This window comes from Drosophila biarmipes, chromosome 3L (genome assembly GCF_025231255.1).
Source record: "Drosophila biarmipes strain raj3 chromosome 3L, RU_DBia_V1.1, whole genome shotgun sequence".
Classification (NCBI taxonomy): domain Eukaryota; kingdom Metazoa; phylum Arthropoda; class Insecta; order Diptera; family Drosophilidae; genus Drosophila; species Drosophila biarmipes.
Window position 1 is genome coordinate 18,663,130 of NC_066613.1, and position 27,414 is coordinate 18,690,543.

A 27,414-nucleotide genomic window follows, 5' to 3' on the forward strand; every position below is an offset into this window, starting at 1 on the left:
TTGAATATTTAAATAATTGATAATTGGTAGTAAAAGTAAACCTCCGTGAATCGGGTGACACAATAAATAGACTATTCTGCCGACAAATTAAGACAAATAAAGGTTCCATCTCCGGACTCATCTACTTCTTTTCTTTCTCTTCGATGTTATAGAATGTTGTCAGATGTAAACTTCCCATATGCTACATAGCATTTTAATGACCGTCAGATACCGTCTCGAAGTCGAAGAGGTTTGCTAAAATGTTAAGTTAAGGGGTTGCTATTCAAAAAATAAGAATTCTTTAATTTTTTGTCTCCCTCTCTAGCTTACCCTTACGTGGCTCTTACGTTGCTCACGCTTACGTTTTCTGGCAAAGAGGGGAGAGCAAATTCGAAATCAGCTGACTGTGTGGCCATGGGCCAACCGCCGAGAAATGCCGAAAATCAAGATACCCTGGTCTGTCTGTATCCGAAGTCGCAGTGGAAAGAAATGCACAGATACCAAAAAACCAAACCAGCGAGCAGCTAGCGGATCCGGATCAGATACGGCTTTGTCGTCGCGAAACCCGACTTAATTAATAATGTCAGACGCATCCGCCTGCGGATTGCCCCAGCCGTAGAAGGAGCGCTAGCCAGCGAGCGAGCGACAGAGAGAGCAGCAGCCAGAGGCGGAGGCGAAAGACAAAGTGCATTTTCAGGGCGTGTTTTGTGCCCCCCCGTGCGCCTGCAAAACTCCCCCCTCCCCCAGCCTCACGGTCGCGACAAAAGGTTTGCCGACACAAAAGTTTGCCAACATGCTGCAAGTTCGCGATATTCACCTGAGCGGCCAATAAAACAAACAGCAAATAAGATAAATCGCAAACTTCCTTTTCTCCGTGCGTGTGTTCTTCCGTGTGTGTGCGTGAGTGTCTCCAATCTTTTTTGTCTACTCCAAAAACGCAGAAAGAGAAAGAAAAATGTGTGCGTGTGTGTGTGTGAAATAAATTAAAGCAAAGCAAACGGCAAAACGGCAAATAATTGAGCAAAAGGCCAAGAGAGAAGAGCCGAGGAGAAATATAATAAATAGTAATAGTAAGCGAATAAGCCGAAGGAGGCGGAGCCGAGGAAGGGCAGAGAGGAGAGGAGGAGAGCGAAAAGTGTACAAGTTGTTGTTGCTGCGCAAGAGCGAAAAACCACCCAACCACCCACTGGCAAATGGGGGCTCAGCAGGGAAAGGACAGGGGCGCCCACTCGGGAGGGGGCGGCTCAGCGGCCCCCGTCAGCTGCATCGGTCTCTCCAGCAGTCCAGTGGCTTCGGTCTCCCCCCACTGCATCTCCAGCTCCAGTGGCGTCAGCAGCGCCCCCCTCGGCGGGGGCTCCACGCTCCGCGGCTCCCGCATCAAGTCCTCGTCCTCCGGCGTGGTCAGTGGCGGCGGCTCCGGCGGGGGCGGAGGGGGCTCCGGCTCAGGTCTGAGCCAGCGCAGTGGCGGCCACAAGGATCCACGGTGCAATCCCAGCGTGGGACTCAACATATTCACCGAACACAACGGTAAGTGGTCAAGTGTTGGGAAACGGTCGACGAATGCATGCGAAAACACAGAAAATATGCATCTTTTCTAAATTTCTGTTGGAGAATTTCATTTACACAGTGCCTTTTTAAGTCAAATTAAAAATTGTACCTTATGGTACCCGTTTGAAAAATAAACTTTCCCAAAATATGAAAAAAAAGTCAAAAATAATAATGAAAATAATATTGTTTTTGTATTATTATAAAATAAGCTGAAGTGCTTTAAAGCACTATCTAAAAACCAAGAATGTAAGAAAATCGAATTACTAAATGTAAAGATAAAGATGGTATAATTTGATTTAAAAAGGCATTAATTCTTAAATTAGGTATAAAAACACGTATTTTTTCTGTGTAGAAATTGTGCAATGTACGTATAAACAGCCACAGGAAGTGTAGACTTTGTGCCACACAGCCCCAATCACCCACTCACTCCCTAAAATAAAAGTGCATGCAGCATCCCACTCAGGTGTAAATTTCATCATAGTGTTGTGACTTCTTAACATTCATACAGAAGATTGTGCTTCTATTGCAAATTGAATAGAAAAAGTGGTCGTGTTTTTTTCTTATCACCTTAGATATCCAATCAAATCATTTCATAATGTGGTGAAATCCTTGAGAAAACGAAATAAAATTAAATTGATTTATTAAGAAAAACAAGGAATATAACTATTAAGCAATTAAAAAAAAATATATATATATATAAAGTTGCCAACAGGTTTTTATTAATTGAGTCCTTTTTAATACAAAGGGCTTATTTTATAAGCGCGTAAAAGGTATAATAAACATAGCACACCCATGGTCATTCCCATAAATCTGCGGTGCAGATATCATGCAAATTTTGATTTATTTGTCAGTTTATGCTGCACAGTGTTGTTTTTATTGTTCATAAAGTGCACTCTTCTTGGCCTCCGCTTTGCCCCCCATTCTTTATTATCCCCTATTTTCCTCTACTCACGCTGCTTTCCAATTGAGCCAATTTCTTCTTCCCATTGCTTCCGATTATATTGGGAATTATTGTTGTTATTGCCGGCTAGTTTCGTACTTGTTGTTGCTTTTCCGCTGCTTTTGTTTACTAGAGAGAAAGAGGGAGAGGAGGTGGGTGAAGAGAAAAGAAGGAAACGAAAGGGAGAAGAGAGAGCGCAGCACGCGTCAGTGTTGTTGTTGTGCTATTTGGGGCGGTTTCAATTCTTATTTGTTGCTCTCCATCATCCTTTATCCGCGGTCCGCTGTACTGAGTGCTTCCTCCTCGCACCCCTATCCCTGCCACCCGCACAGTGGTTGAAATTGCGACCCAGAACACCGCTTTGCCACCCCCGCTGACATATTGCCATTTCCTCCACCTTTCTCCCCCGCATTTTCCTCACACTTCACGCACTCACGCACATTTTTATTTGCCTTATTTTCCTGTCTAATACCATCCCATAATTTGCCCCGGGAAACTGCAACGCTTTCCTTCCTTTCCGCACTCCCCTCAGCCATGGACATTTCCCGCTTCTAATAGCTTTTTTATGTCCCTGTCGACGATGTCCTACCACAATAGGACCCACCATCGGGTGGTGTTTGGGATTTGGCATAAGGGTTCCGGAAAAGCATTTGTAGGATTTTAGTAGTTGAGGAGTTATCTGACCGAGAACTCAGAGATTACATAAAAGGGAAATTATGTAAACATTTCAAGGACCATATAATCCCTGGAAATTATGGATCAAACATTTGTAAAGAGATATTATTATAATCTAATATTAGAGTGATGTTGGCAATCAAAGTTCCGCAATAGTAGAATTTCCAATTATAAGTTTTTAAACCTTTTCTTGTTTTTTAATTTCCCGGAGTTCTCTTTCTTATAAGCCTTGAAAAAGCAAACATTTGCAAGCCTTCCGCTTGAACCGCTTGGGAAACATTCCAACTCCCACTCAAATGGCTTGCTCGGAGGCCAAAGTATTGATTTTCCGTAGGGACCACAAGCCGAGTCACATTTCCCCAGATGATTTACTACAATCTATGGATTTTTCACATTTTCCCTGTCCTCTCGACTGGAAGCGCCATTTCTTATCACGCTCTTCCAGCGCCTTCCAAGCAATTTGTAATCAATTAATGCTATTTATATGGTAATTAGTCGCTTATTGTGAGCACTTAGGTTCACTCAATCAGTGAGCTGAGTCGCTGATAAGCCGGTTTCCACATAAATATTTATTGCCATTCTTAATATTGAGTCATCGTTCCACGAAATAAAAACTACTTTTTGCAGTTTCGTGCCAGGGAAATTCCCACACAGAAATTCGCCAATGAAAATGCACATTTATTTGCCAAACTATCAGAGCTTGTCTCACCCAAAAGGTCGAAATGGGGGGCCTGCAATGGCCTTTTTCGTGTGTCTGGCCTGCGAAATGCAATTACAAAATTACAATGAAAAAACTGTGTCTGGGTCTGCGGATTACAAGCCAGCACAGATCCCAAAAACAGAAACGGAAAGCCCGACTCACCGCAATTGTCAGTCCGGGTGGATCTGGGTTTTGTGGGGAGGTAATTACGGGGGAACTGGGGGAAAGTAGCGCTACGGAACTCCAGCTCAATCACAGCACAGCCACACACGGTATAAGGAACAGTGGTATAAAAACATACAATATGGTAGTAAAACTGGAGGTTATTTATCAGGAAATGTCTCTTATCTATAGACAAAAAATTGATCGCAGTTTTATGAAAGATATTAAAAGTTATAATAAAACAACTATTAGAAAGTTAAGATATAATAAAAATACCATACATTATAGAAATTATTATTTATGGTGTTTGAGATTATATTTTAGGAATATTAAAAGGTGGTTACAACTATTAGAAAGTTAAGATATAATAAAAATACTATACATTATAGAAATTATTATTTATGGTATATGTGATAATATTTTTTAGGAATATTAAAAGGGTGTTACAACTATTAGAAAGTTAAGATATAATAAAAATACTTTATATTATATAAATTATTTTGTACGGTATTTTATATTATATTTTAATAATATTCAATAATATTCAACTAAGGCACAAACTATCTTCTAACAAATACGACGTAGTATCCAATGCTCACAAGTCGTAGGCGTTGTATGTGCTAGTTGTTGCCATTTCATAAGCATGTTGTCGGTTGTTACACGATACAATGTAATTAGATACTCTGGGGCGGCAGTTGCATTGGCGAAGGGCTTGGATTGTGTGTCGCCCTGGGAAAATACCAATGAACCGGTGCAAATGCAGATGCCTCAATGGAGTTGCCAATTGCAGTTGCAAATTCAACACTCCACTCCACGACTCCGTCCCGCTGGAAACCCTGAACACTCCGCAAACAACTCTCGCAAGTTGACGTCTCGAAAATAGACTCAAGTGGGAGGGGAGAAGCTCCAGCTCCTTCTCTGAAGGAGAAAGAGTGCGATACATGAAGTGCGTTTGTCTCTGCACTTAACAAAATTAATTGAAAAACTCGTTAGTTCTTCTGCACTTTGTTTGCCACATAATCAAAAATTGAGGAATGTAAGAAACGGGGTTTAATAACCAACTTCCCTGGGTTTATTGGAAATTATAACGAGCCCTTTATAAAAATCAGTACACTAACAGAAAAAGAAAAAAGTTGTAAATCTTAATAAATATACATAACTAAGTTAGTTAAAGTTTTTTATGCTTAGGAGGGTTTTTTTCAATTTAACTTTTAGGGTTAAGAAAAAGTTCCCATTTTGAATCGATTTCCAAACAATCTGTTGTTAAAAAATACACCAGACAGAGATCTTTCCAAGGTACGATTTAAGAATTCGAGGGGACACCATTCTATTTAAAAATCAAATACATTGTATGAAACTTTATGGTCATATTTTCCAAGTGTAGCTCACTTTCCCCCATCTCTTTCGCGCATGCAGGGAAATCCGAGTGTGGTGTTTGGCCTCAGTTTGCTTGACATGCAAGCGGCAAATTATGAGACGGGGCAAATGAACTTTTCACAAGGTGGAAAAGGGGCGGCAAAAGGGGGCGGGCCAGGTGGCAAACAGGTGACGCCGCTAGGAGGGAAAATGTTTGCTCTTTGGCTTTACAAGCGTCCTTAGCCCCCCCAAAAAAAACACCAAATAATAATGTTTAATTCCCGTAAATATTTCTTCAATCATATTATGTGCTCAAGCATAATTGTCATAATAATAAAGCACTCAGAAAAGGGGAAATCGCAGGGGACTCGAGTGGAGAGGGAGTGGGAGGGCGGTTCCACATATCGGAGGCGTTGTCTCCATTACCACTTTGTACCACAAGTCTTTTCTCCTCGCGGCTGCACTTCTATTATTAGCCCCAAAACGAAATGTGTATCTTCCATGCTTTCAGTTGTTATTGTCGTTTTCATACAATTTCCTTTGGCGCTGACAGAGATTGAAAGTTGGAGGAGTCACTGATCAAGGGGCGTAGTTGCAATAATGTGCCGGGGGGTCAGGGAACATTTTTAAAATATATTTTTAAAACATAAATTAATATTTTAAACATGATTCAGTCAGGCGTCATACTAGAGGCCTGAAAATATAATGTGAATAAACATGTATTTAACTTTAGCTGTGCGTAATAATCTTGTGTTTAATGTTTTGGTGGTGCGATATAAGGCCTTACTTAAATGTGTGTATCCCATCTCACCCCTGCTGTCTGACCTTTGACCGCGCCCCTGACTTTCACTGAGGCGGCAACAAAGTGCACTCCTCTTGGTGGGGTTATTTTGCATGGTATTTCACCAGGCTAGATATATATAGTTTTCGTGGCTGTTCCTGTTTTCGATCAAGCTCGTAAATCCTTTCGTGCCTCATTTTCGGCCTCTTTTTGTTCTTTTCGTTGTCTCGATGATTGCACTTCCCGGTGCTTTGATGTTTTTTGTTTTATAGATGTATTTTTAGAAATGGTAGCGTCCATTTCGAGTTCCTAAATATGACCTCTGCCTTCCGCTTTTCTCCCCTTCGCCCCCACCCACTTCGAAGGGGCGTGTCAATCTAATAGGAAGCACGGAGCGGGTACAACAGCTTTTCGAATTCCAATTGGACAGTCGTCGAACAGCTGTCTCTGCTCGGATAACGGTAAAGTTATATGCTTAGTCAGCTTTCCTAAGTTTCCAGAATCCAAAATTCTTTGTCAGAAATTAATCCATTAGGAACTCTCTAGCATTCCGATGGCTTTCGTCGGGGCTTTACGATCTGTTTATATCGTAGATCATCATAAATCTGACATCACCCTCATGTCAAATAATTTCCCCGATCAATTTAAGGTCTATTTTCCTCATTCATGTGACATTAAGTTTTCAGTTGATTGCCTAACTTGGGTTTTATGTAATTTCCCCCTTGACTCTATTTTTCCAATTTCGCATTCCCAGCGGACCGTTTCCGCGGCCACGCCCCCCTCAAGTTTCCGCCCCCGAAACTCTGGCCCGCATTTTATTTCTGGAGTCTTTTCCCCCGAGGTCCACGCCTCATTGAAAATTGTTTGCATAAATTAGCTGACGAAAAAGAAGGAAATTGGAGAAAAACAAACATAATTTGTAGAGGAAAATATCTATATATTTTCAAAAGTATGGGGAGTACGGATGCCCGAAGGAAAACGGCCACTAATTAGAAGCCGAAGAGGTTTCTTTCACCCCGATTATCTATTCATTCTTCAGCTTTGAGGTCACAAGTTTTGACGCCACTTGATTGATTGATTGACACTGCACTGCATAGAAGACTTTTTTTCCTCTATCGAGTATGAACAGCAGCTTGGGGGGGGGGGGGGGGGGGACGCTCCACTTGATATATTTATTTATAAATTTTTGTTTGCGCTCAACTTGCATTGCCCATACTTTGCCCCCTTTTTCCATATATTCTTTATTAAATTGAGTGTATTCCCCTCTCACTTGCTCTGTCTGTGTGTTAAACAAGCCAACAAGGTCAAATAAATCAGCAAATACAACTTTTCCCTTTTTATTTTATTATTTATGTTTATTGCACCCAGTGCATGGCACAAACATAAACAATTCCGCACCGCTCATTGAGCAAATACTGGGGGTTATCTCTTGGGGCACTTGGTTTGGGTACACAAAAGCTTATCTTATTTCTGGAAGATTAACCCTTCTTAAACTATTTGTTGGTAAACAGTTTTATAAGTAAATATAAAATGCAAGGTTATGTTTGTAATACATAAAAAAAAGGTTTACAACATTTAAGAATTAAAAGTTCTTAAAATTCTCTTAATATATGGACTCGTATATTATAATCTTTCATTATTCTAATGTAAGCCTTAATATTTTCTGTAATTGTGGGTGCTGAGCTCTGGAAAACCTTAAGTAAACTGTAAAATCCGTACCGAAAAGCAAATATTTATTATGATAGATAGGCCACAAACCGTATCTCAAGGCTCTAATTCCCCGAGTTTCAACTGCGGAGCAGAACGCGATTGGAAACCTGTTTCTGATTCTTGTCTTTGCGGGAATTGAATCCATCATTGAGCCATGAGCCATGAGCCATGAGCCATGAGCCATGAGAAGTATACAAAATTGGATTCCGATTCCGATTCGGAATGGGCTGCTCTCTTCTGGTTCTCAGTACCAGTCTCTATCTCCAGGTTGGATTGCATTCGCTCCAATCACGTTCGCAATTGCAACTGTTTAGGCGATCTCATGGGGTCTTCGGGGGGCCAAACGAACTTGCACCTGGGGTGGGGAAGTGGGTGGCACAGGGGGCCAGCTCGGCACGTTCACAACTTTAAATCTCCGACTTACAGTGTCTTTTTGTATATACACACCCATATAGACACCTTTAGTTCAAGCTCCAGATTGCGAGGTGCAGCATAAAATAATCTCTGCAAAATGCAGCAACGAAGCCACCAGCTGCAGCAGGTTGATTGAATTTTTTCCCCCAGTTTCAGGTGGGGCATAATCCCCTGGAAGGGGAAGAAAAGGTTGCACAAATGAGGTGTGAAATGAATGAAGTGCAAAACATTCGCACAAATAGTGGAAAGGAAGAGGCATTCGGATGTGTAATTGAGCTATAAGCTGCTTAGTTTAAAACAGGGATTTTGCAATATGTGAATCTATAATGTAAAGTAGATCTAGTACACCCAGAAAAATGTAGAACGAATAATTTTTGGTTCTTAAAACATACCGCAGAACTAAAAATATGCTAACGAATATAATATATTTATATTATTATTTATTATATTTATTATTTCGTTTACTTTTTCCCCACTTGACATTAATACCCTCTAATTATGATCCCTACATTTAGAAACTGAAAATTTCACCCATTCTTTTTAACCGCTTATCAGTTTTCTCTCCAAAAAAGAAACCATTAAAATAGACAGCTTAAATTTTATTTATTTTTTTTTGGACCAAACAAATTAAGAAAATTGCCAACCGTTTAAGTAGCGAAGAGAAAATAAATGTGTGCAAAAGAAAAAGCATGACAAATGCAAGTGCAAGGAGAAAGAGAAAGAAGGTGAAACCTGTTTGCCATTTTTTGTTTGCCGGTGGAAGCCCAACAAAGAAATGCCTCCCTCTCTTTCTTGGCGGTCTTGCTATCCTTTTCCATTTTTTTTTATACCCGTCTCTTTCTCGCGGTGGTCAGTGAACCGTCGGCCAAAAACATGAAACAGCCAAAAATATGCCTAAAAGAAAGATGATAACCAAAAATTTGAACCGTTAATTTGGACTACACAAAAGCGATTTTATATTTGTGTTCATAATTAATGCGAATTTTAATTCGTTTAATTGCCTTGCCGGCTTTTTCGGCTGTCACTTCCTCTCTTTCCCTCTCGGTGTCTCCACACTTTCGTTTCTTTTCATACTCTTTATGATAGGGGCCTCTAATTGGCAGTTTCGATATGATATCTTAGTCAAACAAAATTAAAAGTATCTGTAGGAGGAATAAAAATTATGAATTGCTTATATACAGAGAGTTTCTTTTGAATAAATCAAGGAATTTTTCACTAGGAATGGTTCAACAGTATTTTTCTTTGGTATTTTTTGTAAGGATATAATTCCTTCATAATGCCCTTAAGGACAATTTTTCAATTTCTATAAGAGAGATCGGGTTCTTCATGAAATAAATACTTAAGAAATCCACAATTTAGTGAAAATAATAGTATTTTTTTAAAGAATTTTTAAAAAGCTAACGTGATCCTTAAGGGTATTTTTTCGATTACTATAAGTATGTTTGTATACTTCATGAAAGAAATATTTTAGAACCCTACAAATGCTGTGAAAATAAAATAACTAATGGAGATTCCTTTTTTGTTTCGTATATAAACAGAAGAGATTGATTTTATTATGCCAAAAACCAGTTGTCAGGAAAAATACTTCACTCTTTTTGAGTAGAACAACAAGGGTATTTGCAGTTCCATGCCTTCGTTTCAGGATGGCTTCACGCTCTGCCTGGATGGTTCATTCAGAAGTTTGTTTGGCCTTTGTCTGGCGACGTCTGTCAATTTTTATGCCGTCTGGTAATATTTAAACGACATCCACATCCGCGACTGCCTGTCGCTCGACGTCGTCCGTTTCGTTTCATTTATAGCAATTGCACTTGCTTCCAAGAAACCGAGTATCCAGCGAATAAAAAGGAAGCGGGCAAAAAGTGGGAGCGAAAAACATGAAGTAAATGAATCACCAAGATGGTTCTTTTATGCACTCATCATAGAGATATGCCTCTGCTGCCCTCACCTGGGCTTTAAATAGTTTTCCCCTGTGTCTGGCATTTCAATTTTCCACACTCTCCGACTTCCCGACCTTTTTCCTGGTTGATTTCGCATTCTGTTCTCACAATCGCGATAAAAGACGAACCTTTTTGCTTTCGAAGTACCCCCAGTCCTGTGGCGAACAGCGAGAACTAGGAAAAGATTTCAATCTGCTGCGTGAAATTTAGCTGTGGGAAAACTCAAATTGAAATTAAAATGCTCAACTTGCTGGGAAGTGGGAAAAACTAACTCGAAAGTGCCGAGTCATTAATTACTCGTGTAATCCTTATCAATAGTTCGTTCACCTTTCATTTGACTTTTAAAGCAGGTGGAGAAAAATCAGCACAAGTGCTAGACTTTCACTTTCCGCTGGCTTTTCGATTTTCGATTTCATTCACCTAATGAAAATAAACAAATCTATTTTACAAAACAACTCTGTTAATTGCTGACTCAATCGATCAATCATTTTCATGGCAACCAGACAACCAGACAAAATGCAAGAGATTTTCAACGATTTTACAACAAATTTCCCACTTCTCCACGCTCGACTTAAATTAAAGGCCGAAAAACGAAATCAGTAGCTGAAAAACTATGCATGAATAAAGGCGAAAAATAGTTGAAAAGCAGACACCTGAAATAGAAAATCATTTGCTGTGAAAATGGTAATTATAATTATGATAGCAGGCAGACGAGAAAAGTGAAAACATCGACGGCAGCTTTTTCTGATTTATTTTAGTGCGTAATTTGTATGAACAAAAATTTGTTCATTTACCATGAGGTAACTCCAGGGGTTATGTAAACTTTAGTAAAAGAGAGAGAAAAGTTAGCTAGGTTTCACAAAAAAATAAAAATTTATCACATACCCTTTATTATATTACAATAAATAAATAATAAACATAAATAATAAAATAATAAAGAGAATTTTTAAGGGAGTGAACATTATAATTTCTTAGCTACTTTCTTGGTATCAAATAGATATACAAGTTCCAACTATTTATTATTTACTAGTTAAATCTTTACATATTGAAATTCCGTAAAAGATGTTACTTCCTAAATGGTATAAAAAATATATAATAGTTCTATTATTTAAAGTTAAATGGTTTTTTTCATTCTCGATAGAAGATCGCACCCAACCACTTCCAAACATTTTTTCGGGGGAATTTCGGTGTCATTATCCAACAATTAACCGGACAAATGAACGGATATGCGATAGACGTGACCGGCGGGTTACGTAAAATAATGGTAAATTGCGACAATGACAATGATTGAAATTAGGAGGGGAAAAACTAGAGAAACCGGAGAAGGGACAATAGAAAACCAAGGAAAATTGCGCACATTAAAAAGCTTTTAGGCCAGCTGCCATAAAGATAATCAAATTTTGTTTGCCGAGTGCCGAGTGTAGAGATTACATTGATTGGGTAGGTGGAAATGAAATACTTCTATATACATATTCACCACTGTGAGTGCTGGCACACTCACAATAATTACACGCTTGGGCAAACGTACGAGCATTTAAGTTGCACTTTGATCTCTGCATTTTATTATTTCTGTACTTTTTCGGTGGCTTTCAATTGAGAAATTACGTAAAATTCAGTGACAAAGGTTAATTCGAAGCACGCTTTCGGTTTGCCGCGGAGTTTCCCAAGGCTTCTGCCTTTATTTTTGAGCTGAGTATGAATATGTTTTTACAATTCCCCAAACAATGTGAGTTTTTCCGCCCACGCACTTAAGACTTCTTTTTGTGGCTGTCAACTGTTCCCATGCCTTGAATGCGGAGAAAACAATTCAGAAATTCCGTCATTGTATCTGAGACTTCCTCTTCCATCTGTTGTCTCGACCCTCTACGCTGACTTTTATCTCCCCCTGAGAGCTTTTCATATTTGTTTATCTGGAGCTGGTGGAAAGAACACATTTTATGGTCAAATGCTTTTTATCGCCTGCTCGAATTTATTATCTGAAAAATAGATGCCCACGCAAAATGTTTGAGAATGTTTCCCTGCCGACTGACATGCAAATGAATAAGCGCAAATATCTAGGAAAAAAGTATGACAAATGCCTGTGCTCTCCCCGTTTTGGCCATAAACAATAAGCCATAAAACATAAACATAAACAAAGCAGAACAACGCCGGCAGACACAGCAAAAGGCAGGTCAAAAAACGAAGGCAGGAAAACCAAACCGAAATCCAAAATAAAAGAATCATGAATGAGTGGCGTGTGTGAATTTTGAATTGTCTTGTGAATAGACAAATGTACGGTGGTCATACCAAAAACCTTGAAGTTAATACATTGAAATGTATATTTTTAAAGATTTGGTACTTGAAATGATATGGCTTACTTTATATTTGAATTTACTTATTGCTTCAATAATCAGTTTTGAAAAAGGAACAGTGTGACCTTGCTTTATAATATAAACTACAACATGCGCAAGGTCACACTGCGTGAATTTTGCTTAGCTGCTGGTTCAGAAGTTTTAAATTGGCTATCTTTATAGGTGGTAGATTATGCAAAACACAAAAACACATCTGAGTGGAGTGGCTTACCTGCTGATAACCAGAACCACCTTCTAGATAACCCGTTTTCCCCACTGTGCACCCACTGTCTATGCCGAGTGAGTCATTCACTCGACACTCGCAATTGAATTCCGACTCTTTGGCCAACGCTTCTTTTTCCCCACTCTTTGGGCCCGTTCTGTTTGTCATTTGCATAGCCACACAAATTGTGCATGCCAATGGTTTTTGTGCCTTGTTTTGTTTGCTTTCTGGTCATCATCGACAATTAAAAGTCAATTTCATTCACACTAGACAATGGAGCCTCAGACAGACCCTTGGTCACGTGGTAATGGATACCTATTCACGGGCCGAATGGCTGAATATTTCCTGTGAACCTTGCAGACTGTAATTGATAAAGTTGCCCGATATCAAGGGCCTAGATTCCGTTTGAGATAACTTTTGAAAGAAACTTTCCCCTGGCCGTAATAAAAAGCCATTCAAAGGCAAAAATGTTGCAGCTTTGTGAACTTTGTGGCAAGGACAGCAGCCATGCACATTCAAGGGGACATGGATCGATAGGACCTTCTCCACAAAGTTGTTGCTACCTTTCATAAACCCACCAGGGATACCCTGGAAAAAATTCCACTTACTTTTGTGGGTTCTCCACTTTTTGTCACCAAGATGGAACTTTATGTTGATTCCCTTGGGCTTCTAAAAAAAAGGGTATTTATTTTTAGTGTCAGTAGCAGTTTTTTCATTCTAAGTTATTATTATTTTAATATATTTTAAAATAGTTGCATTGGTTTCAGAGGGTACTTGAAGCGCCGTTGCTTGGTGTCACCCCTGAAGTCACCACCCATTCATGTGGTTTGTCGCAGCGTTTGTCCTTCACCTTATCCCTTTTATCTCCACCACTTTGCCCCGGGCCTGCATTTGGGGTCCTCTTGTGGCCTGGATGCTGGCATTCAATTAATTTGCTGGCGCTGATGCGATTTTATGGATGACACTCATCGCTCGCCGGGCAGTGGCGGAAAAGGTTTCCATTATTGATTTTTGTCCCACCTTTTTCGCTCCGTCTGTCTCACTTTAATATGTATTTATTGCACTCACTTGATTTTCATCAAGCAAATGCAGGCCTGAGGGAATACACTTGGAGAAATTACTGGTTTCTCAACTAGATCTCTTGGCAAAGTAGTAAAAATATTATTTTCAATTTACTAAAGTATGTAATTTTATTTTTCAATCAATTCCAGAAAACTATTGCTTTTCATATTATTGATTAATGATTTTTAGGAATCATAATTGCCACTTTATATGAAAGACTTGTAGTAGGCATACTCAATTCCGAAGTAGCTCTTAAGTTCGTTCGAAATAATAGCTTGTCGATTTTTTTAAGTATGCACTCTAATTGCAAGTGCGAAAAGGTTTTTCATTTTTATTTTGAAGTGTACGGGAGATGGACTGCTGCGTCACACGTCACATTAGGTTGCATGTACCCCTCGACTTTGGTCCTTTCCCCGAGGAACCAGGCCCACACCCATGGCCGTGCCCAGCATAAGGTTGGCTAGTGAGCCTCGAGTGCGGAATCCTTAGAAAAGTGGTAAATTCGCCGTTGGCCAGGGGGGAAAGTCAAGGGAGTGCTGCCTTTGTGAGCCAAGGGTGGATTTTGTATTTAGCATTTTTTCCCTATGCCCTCTGCCAAGTGCAGGGCCAAGTCCTGGCCACCTCTGCACCCCTTAGACACCCCTGAGATCCTTGGACCCTCTGGCCCTCTGCCTTTACTGCCTTTGTTCTCGCGTCTTCTATTTCACTTGGGCCATCTCTTTTTCGCTGCCTGTAGTTTTTTCGCACAACACTTTTTCGCACTCGGCTGCAAAGGGGAGGAACTTGAACCCAACCCTAGGGGTGCACACTAAAAAAATTGAAAACAAAAAACTAATTAAATTCTTTCACATATTTTTTCTGCATTTCCTACAACTTTTTGCTTGCCCTGCCAGTTACCAGTTGCTTTTTTCTCATGTCAAAAAGGGGGAATTACATGGAAAACTTAAAATTATCACATATATACAGAACCATATGCTGCTCGGGGAAAAGTTTTGGGCTTTGAAGGTTAATTTCCTTATGTTTCCCCAACTAGCTCGGGTTTATATTTCCCTTAGGGGCGTATTTGCTGCTCTAATCGGGTCTGCCAGCTTAATGATCTCAAGTTCCGTTCGAAAGTTCCGCTTCAAAAGTTATCATTAGGCCGTACAAAGTTGAGAAAATGCATTCTTTGTTGGTGCAGAGAGGGAAAAATGTATAACAATTTAAACAGATTGGATATATTGGAGTTGTTGTTGATATATCTTAGGTACACCTACTAGTTAGGGCAGTTATAAGTACATATTCCACCCAATATATTGAGTTTATATTGAGGCTGACTTCTGGCCTTTAAGTTAATTGAATTGAAAGGCATGAAAAGTTGAAATCAAACCCCTGAGAATTTCCCCCGTTTTATTTTACCCCATTTCCCCACGTTGCAGCGGAAGCCAGAGAAATGACTAATTAAATTTGCACCGTAAAAGTTTATTACTGTTGACTGGCCACGCCCCCTGCCCCCTTGTAAGTATGTATTCTGTAGTTACTACAAGTATATACAAACGTATATGCGTCTGGATGTCTGGCCAAGAGACCAAAGGCAAAATGTGAATGAAATCCGACAAGTCGGGTGAGAGGGTGAGAAAAGGGGGAGACGAGACCGAGGCCAGCTGAAAATCCCTGCCAGGTTAAGACTCAAAAGCCCTTGAGCTGGAAACACAAAAATACGTAGGAAAAACAAAGCTAAAATAGAGTACTATGTGGTATAAAAACAACACAGAACCCGAGCAAAACGTGCTGAAATGCAATGAGCTAACAAATAAAGAAAAAAACAGAGCAAACCACAAAGTGCCACAAAACTCAAGCCCACATGAATGGATGTGTGAATGGTTGACAGACTGAGCGAGTGAAATAATGAATGAGCAGTTGAAAATGCATTGCAATAAATCACACATTGAAGTCCGATTTGTGTGGCGAAGAAGCCCGAACAGAAGCACTGTATCTACAGATAATAAATAGCAGACACATCAAGTTTAATGCTCGCCGGACAAGGACGGACCGTCAAACAAAGGACGGATGCCCAAGAAATCTCGAGAGACGATTCGCAATGAGTGACTGTTAGAGCCAAGGCTGTAATGAAAAGCTTTCAGTACTTGGTGCAGGCTATATATAGTTGTATCTATAGATCTCTGGTGCAACAGTAGATACCAAAAGCGGATGAAATCTTTGAGAAATCTTTTAGGGTGTTTTGAAGTTTTAAAAAAGTAGTTTAAGTGGTTTCCTAACTATAACACTTCTTTCGTAAATTTTGTATCTAGTACATTTTGTATCTGGTATATTTTGTGTCTGGTATATAGTATCTAGTATCTGGTATCTAGTATCTAGTACATTTTATAGCTTCGAATACGTTAGAAAAGAGAACCACTGTACCTACTTTTTATATAGCATAATCAAGACATTTTTAAAACTATATGTATACAAAGTCCTATAACTTTGAATCGTTTGAATAGTTATAGTTGCCAGGCACAGGAACCACTGTGTCTTCTTTGTATCGTTACATAGCTTCGGAGGGGACTTCAGCTGCTGATGCGGCTGATTTCAATCTGTGCTTACTCAACACACTTACCGTTAAGTCTGTGGGTAGTTGCGGGTGCAAAGTGGGTGGGTTCCGCAGGCCTGGGAGGTACCAGTGGGTGGGGAAGCGGCACCGCGCATCATTTCACTTGTAATCAGCCCTCAGCTCGAGATGCTCCAAATTCACGCTAATAACCTGCATAAGCAGTCGCTAGACGGCGGATGTGCATGGCTTGAGACGCGTCTCCGGAGCCATCTCTTTCTTTATCCATATGCCCACCTCTCTCTCCGCCGACATGTGTAGAATTTTTGTGACTTTAAAGTTCATTGGACCCATTCCGCTTGAGCAGCAGCTTAAGTTCTCTGAATGGGGCATATATTTCTTCGTTTTTTCCTCGGCACTTCCCCTTTTTTTTGTCAAATGTCTAGGGGGCGTGTCACACTCAAAGAATCTTTAAGATCTAATGAGTTGTATAAGATTTTCGTAGTATGACTAAAATTAGTCTGTATTATTATCGGGGATAAAACTATAACGGAATATTATAAACTAGTTATATATTTTTTAAGATTTCCCATCTTAAACTGTTATTTTAAGTGTACGCATGTTGGGCTTTCCACAAATACTGAGATACTTTTCACTTGGCTGAGAAATTACAGCACTTTACTGAAGCCATCATCTGGCTGCTGTTGTTATTACTCCTCTTCTTGTTCTGGCCGGGTCGCTAATTGGCCTTTCTGCGGTTGCAAGACCCTCTAATTCTCTAATGCCCCTCCGCTTTTGATGTCATCCATCCGCTAACTGTATATAGATCGCTGTACATGTACGCCTTATACTACTTACCTAGAGTTATGACTAAGATAATTGTATTTAATTTAGTTTCCTTATTATTTTTCTTTTGTTTGGTAACGACTTTGTTTCGGAAGCACTTCGGCATTCCAATGAAGTTCATCGCATTTGCCGCCCATCGTTATAAGATGATAAGATCACAAAACTGCCTGCTCTATCCATAGATAATTCCGAAGTCGGCTGACAAACTGTCTCTCACACAAAATCTCTCTGTTTCTTTCGTTTCTGCAGGTACCAAGCACAGCTCTTTTCGCGGCCATCCAGGCAAATATCACATGAACTTAGGTAACAACCACAAAACATCTACAATCCAACAAAAAAAAACCTAAATACTGAAGTAAAACTCCACGTAGTGTAGTGTCATTCTTAATAATTGAAGAGCGCTTCCCATGGGATGATTGGGTTATTTTCGGTATATATATTGCATGATCATTTCGGGGGTCTTAGAAAAGGAACCGAGAGATATCTGTATCTTCTATTGCCTGTATCTTCTGATTTAACGTTACAGTATAGTATAATAAATGATTGGGATTAGCTTGTTATAAGTTCTCTAGTACAGCAATTTACTGATAATTATGAATATTAGGCATTACAAAACTGACTCAGCATAGCTAGAACTCTTCCTTTTAGACTTCCCCCTTAAAAAAAACTGAGTCAATGCCAAAGTATTCACGATCCTCACACCCAGTCCCGCGTGAGTCACTGCCTTCCGAAATCAACGCTCTAAAATTGGATGTACGATGTGGCATATAAAGTGGGTGTATATTCTCATCGGCTAATATTCGGTGGGGGACTTGGACAGAGGGGCAGAGGGACCACCACTGGAGAACCGTACATTTCCGCTCTAATCTGTCCCTATATTCCCTTGTACACCCCAAAACCCACTCCACACCTATTATTCGCTATTAATACTTCCTGTCTCGCGCGCATAAATTAACAGTGTGCGCTGGGGAACCCTTCTCAAATGCATTACAATGTGATTTGGATCGGTTTATGACTGCTTAGCACACCGACCGCTCACCAAAGATTCCCGGTTTCTGAATGACTTCCACTTCACCCAAATTTATGCACAATTGTGCCCACGAAAGTGGAGAATATTTATGCAGCGGAAGTGTTTGCTTTGGTCAAACCGAAAAGGAGTGGGGAAAAAAGTAAATTCGTACAATTATTTCAATGGGACATTGCAGCGAAAGTCTGGTTTAATTTCAAAGAGTACCCTATTATAGAAGCTTGACTCGGACAGGTTTAGAACTGACAAGTTTGCACAATCTATCAGGCGAAACTTCATCTCGAGATTCTTGAAACCACTTTGCAAGAAAGAGGAATTGCAATTAGGGTGCAGACCCGTGGATACCCTATACTGGGATATATTAATGTAGCCAAAACGTTCTGGAATAACTTAGTATTAATGTATTTCTATTTACAAATATATAATGTAATCAATATGATAATTGTATATAATATGCTTCATATCATATCATATCAATCAATATATGGTTTTTCTAAGTCACTTTCAAAGGGCATAAAAGACCGTCCAAAGATTATTTCCGGGAATGCATTCCTGAGATTCTGCTTTAGATACCGGGGAGCACCACTCCTTTGGATACCTAGTTAAAAAAGAGTGTGGGAGGCGGAACAAAGAACGGGCTGAGGGGACAACCCAACCGACCGACAATCAGTTAGAACTTCCCACAATAAAATGCCTCGTTGAGGGATTCCTGGTCCACCGCCGGCAGACAACGATTTGTGTAATTTTATTCCGCTTAATGCATAATTTATTCCATTCCCTCAATGGAGCAGCGAGTTGCAGGCCGATTTCCCCCGCTGGCCAGCACTTGCTCCACAAATTGCCCGCATTCCTCGGAAGAGAAACGGGTTTACCTGCATTGTCTTCTCTAGCTACACCGAAAGAAGAGATTTGAAAGAGGGATTCATGCTCAATAATTAGCTACCTTTTATGATACCTAATTATAAACGAATAATAAAAGTTTTTTTACATTTCAAATTACGATTTTGTTAAGATTAAACAATAAAAAGTGGTTTAACTGTTTCTAAGATAAATTATAAACAGAACAGATTAGGGGGTTCCATTATGGAAGGACTAGATTCAAGGGAAAATCTGAAAATATTCTTAATAAATGTTTCCTTGATGTCCTCCTTGCAGAAGCCCTGCTGCAGTCGCGTCCATTACCTCACATTCCGGCCGGCAGCGCGGCGGCCTCTCTTCTGGCGGATGCGGCGGAGATGCAGCAACATCAGCAGGATTCCGGTGGCCTGGGACTGCAGGGCTCCTCCCTGGGCGGTGGCCACAGCTCGACCACATCGGTGTTTGAATCCGCCCACCGTTGGACCTCCAAGGAGAACCTCTTGGCCCCCGGCCCCGAGGAGGATGATCCACAGCTGTTTGTGGCTCTGTACGACTTTCAGGCCGGCGGCGAGAATCAATTGAGCCTGAAGAAGGGCGAGCAGGTCCGCATCCTGAGCTACAACAAGTCGGGCGAGTGGTGCGAGGCGCACTCCGACTCCGGCAACGTGGGATGGGTGCCCTCCAACTACGTGACTCCGCTCAATTCGCTGGAGAAGCACTCCTGGTACCATGGTCCCATCTCGCGCAATGCCGCCGAGTATCTGCTGAGCTCCGGGATCAACGGCAGCTTCCTGGTCCGCGAAAGCGAAAGCTCACCGGGTCAGAGGAGCATCAGTCTCCGGTGAGTATACGGGTTGCACCCTTGGTAATCCTTACTAAATTTCCTGCTTTCTCCTGATACCCAGATACGAGGGTCGCGTCTATCACTACCGCATCTCAGAGGATCCCGATGGCAAGGTCTTCGTCACCCAGGAGGCCAAGTTCAACACTCTGGCCGAGCTGGTGCATCATCACAGCGTGCCCCACGAGGGCCACGGCCTCATCACACCGCTCTTGTATCCGGCGCCCAAGCAGAACAAGCCCACCGTCTTCCCGCTGAGCCCCGAGCCGGACGAGTGGGAGATCTGCCGGACGGACATCATGATGAAGCACAAACTGGGCGGAGGGCAGTATGGCGAGGTGTACGAGGCCGTTTGGAAGCGGTACGGCAATACGGTGGCTGTTAAAACGCTCAAGGAGGACACCATGGCTCTGAAGGACTTCCTCGAAGAGGCGGCCATCATGAAGGAAATGAAGCACCCCAATCTGGTGCAGCTCATAGGTGGGTCATCTTATCTAGTATAAACCCTTTTAAATGAAGTCAAAATAGTAGACTAATCCGCTTGATTCCAATTGCCAGGTGTTTGCACCAGGGAACCGCCCTTCTACATCATCACCGAGTTCATGTCGCACGGCAATCTGCTGGACTTCCTGCGCTCCGCCGGCCGCGAGACGCTCGATGCCGTGGCGCTGCTCTACATGGCCACGCAGATAGCATCGGGCATGAGCTACTTGGAGTCGCGCAACTACATTCACCGCGATCTGGCCGCCCGCAACTGCCTGGTGGGCGACAACAAGCTGGTCAAGGTGGCCGACTTCGGGCTGGCGCGCCTGATGCGAGATGATACGTACACGGCGCATGCCGGTGCCAAGTTCCCGATCAAGTGGACCGCACCGGAGGGACTGGCGTACAACAAGTTCAGCACCAAGTCGGACGTGTGGGCCTTCGGGGTGCTGCTGTGGGAGATCGCCACGTACGGGATGTCGCCGTATCCGGGCATCGATCTGACCGACGTGTACCACAAGCTGGAGAAGGGCTATCGCATGGAGCGGCCCCCCGGCTGTCCGCCGGAGGTGTACGACTTGATGCGCCAGTGCTGGCAGTGGGATGCCGCCGACCGGCCCACGTTCAAGAGCATACACCATGCGCTGGAGCACATGTTTCAGGTGGGTGACGTCGAGGTGTGGGACGATGAATATGACGATGATAACGAAGATCATGACGATGCTGGCGAGGAGGCGAGTGACTACGACGGCGACGACGACGACGAGCTCCAGCAGAACAGCGGCAGCATCCATAGCCATAGCAATAGCCATAGGAACAATAGGAGTAGTCATAGTCATAGCCACAGGCACCGCCACCACCTCGTCGACGTGCTCTGATCGCTCGAGATCGAGGGTGCAGCAAGTAGTGATAGCAATAATGAGCCACATGGTGCCCATCTCTCCTTCTCCGCTCCTCCGCAGGAATCGTCCATCACCGAAGCGGTCGAGAAGCAGCTGAACGCCAACGCCACCAGCGCGAGCAGCTCCACAGCACCGAGCACATCGGGCGTGGCCAGCGGCGGAGGAGCCACAACCACGACGGCGGCCAGCGGTTGCGCTTCCTCATCCTCGGCCACCGCCTCGCTCAGCCTCACACCGCAGATGGTGAAGAAGGGTCTGCCCGGCGGTCAGTCGCTCACGCCGAATGCCCACCACAACGATCCGCACCAGCAGCAGGCCAGCACGCCCATGTCAGGTGAGGGTAAATGCCCTTTCGAAGTTGATCATTGCCTTAACCTCTGTTTTAACGCTGCAGAAACCGGCTCCACTTCCACCAAGCTGAGCACCTTCTCCAGCCAGGGCAAGGGCAACGTCCAGATGCGTCGCACCACCAACAAGCAGGGCAAGCAGGCACCGGCACCACCGAAGCGAACCAGGTGAGACCAATACTTCTGGAGATCTTAGGGGAGGCATAGTTGAAGCAGGATCCTATCTTGAAGAACTAAGACCACTTAAAGCCTGGGAATGGTCTATACAAGAATTTAAGGATGCATACCCTTTTTAAAACAAAATTAAGATGCTATAAAATAGTTGGATTAGGATAGCTTTTTAAAGAATTATTATCACCAAAGGCATGTCACAAGAAATTAAAAAGCATTATAAATATACTTTTATTTTAATTAGTATATAGTCTTTTTTAACTTGGTGAATACAGTATAAATTAAATTAGACGACTTGTTGTTTTCTAATGAATTTCTAACTAGATAACTAGAAGTTGAGACATGATTAGTTAATCACAATATGAAGGTTAGAGCAGCAGATAGTTATTATTCTTTCTTTTCCTAGATCTTATACTTCAAAGATACACTGGTTAACCAGATATTTCCTCTTCCCTTTTTTCAGCCTGCTCTCGAGCAGTCGGGACTCCACTTATCGCGAGGAGGATCCTGCCACCGCCCGATGCAATTTCATCGACGACCTCAGCACGAATGGTATACACAAATTGAAAACTGCCAACTATTTCAGCCAGACCCTCTCTAGAAATTTCAAGACCCAAATTCCAACCCACCACACACACCAAATACGTACACAACAACTGCAACAACAACAACAGTCCGTACAACAACAATCCGTACCACTGCCAGTACAGCAACAACAACCACCACAACATCAACAACAGAAACAACAACAGTATTCCATTAAGAAATCGTCCTCCTGCAGTAGTTTTCTTTACGACATCCTATTTCGAGGTATTTCGTCAACGGAGTCCACAGCGAAGAGCTCCATTTCAAAAATTATTTACGTTCCTTCGGTTTCTGTGTTATTTGTTTCTTGTTTTGTACTTATGTTGTATTACTATAATTGGTTTATTTTGGCTTAAGTTTCAGTATTTATTGGTTGTTCATTTGTGGAATCCTTATTTTTTGGATTCCAAATTGGTATTTTCTAAATTTAGTTTTATAATTGATGTTGTGTCGATGATTTCCTAATGTCTGCCTGTTTTCTTCTCATTAACATTTTCATAAGCAATTTCTCTAACCATCTTTGTTTTCTATTATTATTTTGGTATTATTCTGTCGTTGTTGTTACTCTTATTTACTTTGGTGCCTGCTAACATTAAGTTGTTTTATAAATTCGGAAAAGAATAATTTATTATGTTTGTATTATATCCTTGAAAGTATTGTATTATGTTTTTATTTTCTTTACTCTATTACTCATTGTTATTTTTGCCTTTTGTTGTGATTTTTTATTATTTTATTGTAAAACTTATACATTTTTTTTATATAGTACCCTGAAATAGGATGGTTCGCAAACATTTGTACCATAAATTTAATTGTCAGAAACCCTTTCAAGGATATATATACCAGTCATTCATTTCTCATATTTCTTAAGCTTATATTTTGGTGTTTCTAGTTTCACCCGCTCGACAAACATGAACGCACACATACACTTCACATGACTCTGGTCAGGATTAACCCAGGCCCCACTACCAGTGATGGGGAGTTCCTCCTCATGTTATGTTCTTTCAAGAACTTAAGTTTCCCCAAGAAAAGAAAGCTATGTAAACTTTTTATAAAAGCTGAAATTTAACTTTATCTCGAGATATTAAGGGACTTCCTATCACTGATTATTAAACTCACCCAGCATCCAGCACCCGGCACGAAGCATTCTATTAACCATTTTGCATCTATCCTATATTAACCCTTCTTTTTTAATGTCCTACTTTTCAATTCGTTAGGTCTAGCCCGGGACATCAACAGTTTGACGCAGCGCTACGACTCGGAAACGGATCCCACTGCCGACCCGGACACAGACGCCACGGGCGATAGTCTGGAGCACAGTCTGAGCCATGTGATCGCCGCTCCTGCCACCAACAAGATGCAGCAGTCTCTCCACGGCGGAGGCGGAGGCATTGGTCCTCGCTCCTCGCAGCAGCACAGCTCCTTCAAGCGGCCAACCGGTACGCCCGTGATGGGCAACCGCGGTCTGGAGACCCGGCAGAGCAAGCGTTCCCAGCAGCATCCACAGGCTCCGGCTCCAGCACCGCCGCCAAATCAACTGCATCATGGCAACAATGGAGTGGTGACCGGGGCCCAGCCGATCACCGTGGGCGCTCTGGAGGTGATGAATGTCAAGCGGGTGGTGAATCGCTACGGAACACTGCCCAAGGTAACCAGGATCGGTGCCTATCTGGACAGCCTGGAGGACAATAGTGATGCTACAACTGCTCCACCGGCACCTGCTCCTGCTCCGCCCCCGGCCAATGGACACGCCACGCCACCGTCGGCCAGAATGAATCCGAAGGCCAGCCCCATTCCGCCGCAGCAGATGATCCGGAGCAACTCATCAGGTGGTGTGACCATGCAGAACAATGCAGCTGCCAGTCTGAATAAGCTGCAGCGTCATCGCACCACCACCGAGGGCACCATGATGACGTTCTCCTCCTTCCGGGCCGGCGGTTCCAGCAGTTCACCCAAGCGAAGTGGTTCGGGAGTGGCAGCAGGCGTCCAACCGGCTCTAGCCAATCTGGAGTTTCCACCGCCGCCGCTGGACTTGCCCCCGCCACCCGAGGAATTCGAGGGGGCACCACCACCTCCTCCGCCGGCGCCCGAGAGCGCTGTGCAGGCCATCCAGCAGCATCTGCATGCCCAGGTGCCAAACAATGGCAATATCAGCAACGGAAACGGAACCAACAACAACGACAGCAGCCACAACGATGTGAGCAACACAGCTCCCAGTGTGGAGGAGGCCAGCTCCAGATTCGGAGTGTCCCTAAGAAAGCGCGAGCCCTCCACCGACTCCTGCAGCTCGCTGGGCAGTCCACCCGAGGATCTCAAGGAGAAGCTGATCACCGAGATCAAGGCAGCCGGCAAGGAGAATGCTCCGGCCTCGCATGTGGCCAACGGTTCCGGAATCGCAGTCGTGGATCCCGGCTCCTTGCTGGTTACTGAGCTGGCCGAGAGCATGAACCTGCCCAAGCCGCCGCCGCCGCAACAGCAGCAGCAGAAGCTGACCAACGGCAATGGTTCCGGATCCGGATTCAAGGCTCAGCTTAAGAAAGTCGAGCCCAAGAAGATGAGCCCGCCGATGGCCAAGGCGGAGACCGCCAGTACCATCATTGACTTCAAGGCCCATCTGCGTCGGGTGGACAAGGAGAAGGAGCCGCCAGCTCCAGCTGCAGCTCCGGTAGCATCCCAAACCGTAACCAACAATGCCAACTGCAATACAACGGGCACCTTGAACCGGAAGGAGGATGGTAGCCGGAAGTTCGCCCAGGCCATGCAAAAGACTGAAATCAAAATCGATGTGACGAATTCGAATGTGGAGGCGGAAACAGCAGCAGCGGGCGAGGGCGATCTCGGCAAGCGACGAAGCACAGGTAGTATTAATAGCTTAAAGAAACTGTGGGAGCAGCAGCCCCCGGCTCCGGATTATGCCAGCAGCTCCATTCTGCAGCAGCAGCCAACGGTGGTGAATGGCGGCGGAGCACCAAACGCCCAGCTGTCGCCCAAGTATGGGATGAAATCGGGAGTCACCACCGCTATCGGTGGCACCCTGCCAGCCAAGCCGGGCAATAGGCCGCCACCGGCAGCCCCACCACCACCGCCCCCGAACTGCACCACCTCCAACTCCTCCACCACATCCACTAGCACCTCTAGTAGAGATTGCACCAGCAGGCAGCAGGCCGGCAGCACAATAAAAACCTCTCATTCAACGCAACTCTTCACAGATGACGAGGAGCAATCGCAATCGCAGCCAGAGGGACTGGGAGGCCAGGTGGCAGCGGACATGACCCAGTCGCTGTACGAGCAGAAGCCGCAGATCCAGCAAAAGCCAGCGGTGCCGCACAAGCCCACCAAGCTGACCATCTACGCCACGCCCATAGCCAAGCTGGCCGAGCCGGCCAGTTCCGGATCCGCCAGCTCCACCCAGATATCGCGGGAGAGCATCCTCGAGCTGGTGGGTCTGCTGGAGGGCTCGCTCAAGCACCCGGTGAACGCCATCGCTGGTTCGCAATGGCTGCAGCTGAGCGACAAGCTCAACATTCTGCACAACTCGTGCGTGATCTTTGCGGAGAACGGGGCGATGCCGCCGCACTCCAAGTTCCAGTTCCGGGAGCTGGTCACGAGAGTTGAGGCGCAGTCGCGGCACCTGCGCACCGCCGGCAGCAAGAACGTCCAGGACAACGAGCGCCTGGTGGCCGAGGTGGGCCAGTCGCTGCGCCAGATCTCCAATGCGCTCAACAGGTAAATGATAAGACGGGGGATGGACGCGCCCGACCAACATCAGGGCATCTGGCTGGATGCCGAGGGCAACTTCATCAAGCGCAAGTGATGGGGCCCCATCTGTAGACCCAATCATCCAACCACACCATCCCCCGTGGAACCGGAAATGCAAATGGAAGCGGAGCCAGCGAAGGCAGCGAGACGGGAACAGGAAAAGGAAAGCAGGAAATGAAACTTCAAGCCCAGCGAAGAAGGAAGGACAACTACAGTAGCAGCAGGAGGAGGAGCAGCAGCAACTAAAACCGGAGGAGGACACCTATGTATCGTACTTGGTAGCGTGTAGTAGTAGCTTCTATTATATATACCCATATATATCTAGTCAGATCTGTGCAGAGCCCCGACGAACGCTTCCAGAAAACAAAAACAAAAATCAAGTTAGAAAAACAAACATGAAATCAGTAAACAATGAGTTGCAAAGCAAATTTGGGTAAGGTCTCGCGGGAGGATCCTTGTTTTTAATAATGTAAAGTAAGGGCACCCCTCCTCCCACCCACTCAGCCCCTTTCCAACCGCCCCCCAACCCTCAAACGTATTCGCGCTTAGTTTGTTTTATATACGTAGAAAGACACAAGACATGGCTTAAGAATAAAAGGAAATATATTCATAGAATATCTCAATAAACTTAGTAATTACAAAGAAAACGCAATGCATATACACATATACATACATATATTTACATATACTAGTCGTAAAATGTTTTATTATACCTATACATTTACATACTTCTACAAGATAAACAGATAAAGATAAAGATATTATACTATATTATACATTTAACGACCACAACACTCCCCCTTTGAGAGAACGGAAACGGAACTTGATACTTCTTCGGAACGCGTAGGCGCGACTTCTTTTCGATCGTGTGTTTTAAGGCCTGCAGCATATATGTCTATGATCATGATCTATATGTACTCGGCGTATCCATTACATACACAGTAGCGAAGCCCAAAGATATTATTATTAACTGATAAACTACAACTACTACTACTCAAATTGATATGTTTAGTGGCAAAGACTAAATTGATTTATGTTTAATCTGTGTTCGAGTACGAGGCGCATCGAAATGCTTTTAAGACGTATTACACAACCAATTGTAATTATTATCTGATATTTTCAAGGATTTTAAACAACTTTTATACGTAAACAAAAATCACATAAGCAACAAAAAAAAAAACAAAAAACAAAAACCAAATAAATTTATTTCAAAATAAACGAATCGAGAACGAAATATGCAGGGCGGTCAAA

General features: G+C 43.2%; 1 protein-coding gene across 8 annotated transcripts; it reads left to right on the forward strand.

Moving 5' to 3' along the window:
- Window positions 1–433: 433 nt before the first annotated feature.
- LOC108035078 (tyrosine-protein kinase Abl) lies at window positions 434–27,381 on the forward strand. 8 transcript variants are annotated; one of them, XM_017110482.3, is made up of 10 exons: window positions 434–1,506; window positions 17,443–17,496; window positions 19,376–19,919; window positions 19,984–20,399; window positions 20,478–21,064; window positions 21,365–21,638; window positions 21,699–21,819; window positions 22,286–22,632; window positions 23,622–25,262; window positions 25,614–27,381. In XM_017110482.3, the coding sequence occupies exons 1-10, from the start codon at window positions 1,173–1,175 to the stop codon at window positions 26,132–26,134; spliced, it is 4,839 nt and encodes a 1,612-aa protein (XP_016965971.1). In that variant the 5' UTR covers window positions 434–1,172; the 3' UTR covers window positions 26,135–27,381. The 8 variants fall into 8 exon arrangements, with proteins under 8 accessions (XP_016965971.1, XP_016965967.1, XP_016965972.1 ...); XM_017110484.3 differs by having other exon boundaries at window positions 435–1,506; window positions 22,286–22,374; XM_017110478.3 differs by having other exon boundaries at window positions 23,622–27,381.
- Window positions 27,382–27,414: the final 33 nt, after the last annotated feature.

What these genes read in the sequence shown, in the direction of transcription:
- LOC108035078 (XM_017110478.3), top strand. Translation starts at nt 1,173, where the DNA reads ATGGGGGCTCAGCAGGGAAAGGACAGGGGCGCCCACTCGGGAGGGGGC. An exon ending in CAAATATCACATGAACTTAG is followed by an intron (nt 17,497 to 19,375) that starts GTAACAACCACA and finishes TCCTCCTTGCAG; the next exon opens with AAGCCCTGCTGCAGTCGCGT. An exon ending in CAGAGGAGCATCAGTCTCCG is followed by an intron (nt 19,920 to 19,983) that starts GTGAGTATACGG and finishes CCTGATACCCAG; the next exon opens with ATACGAGGGTCGCGTCTATC.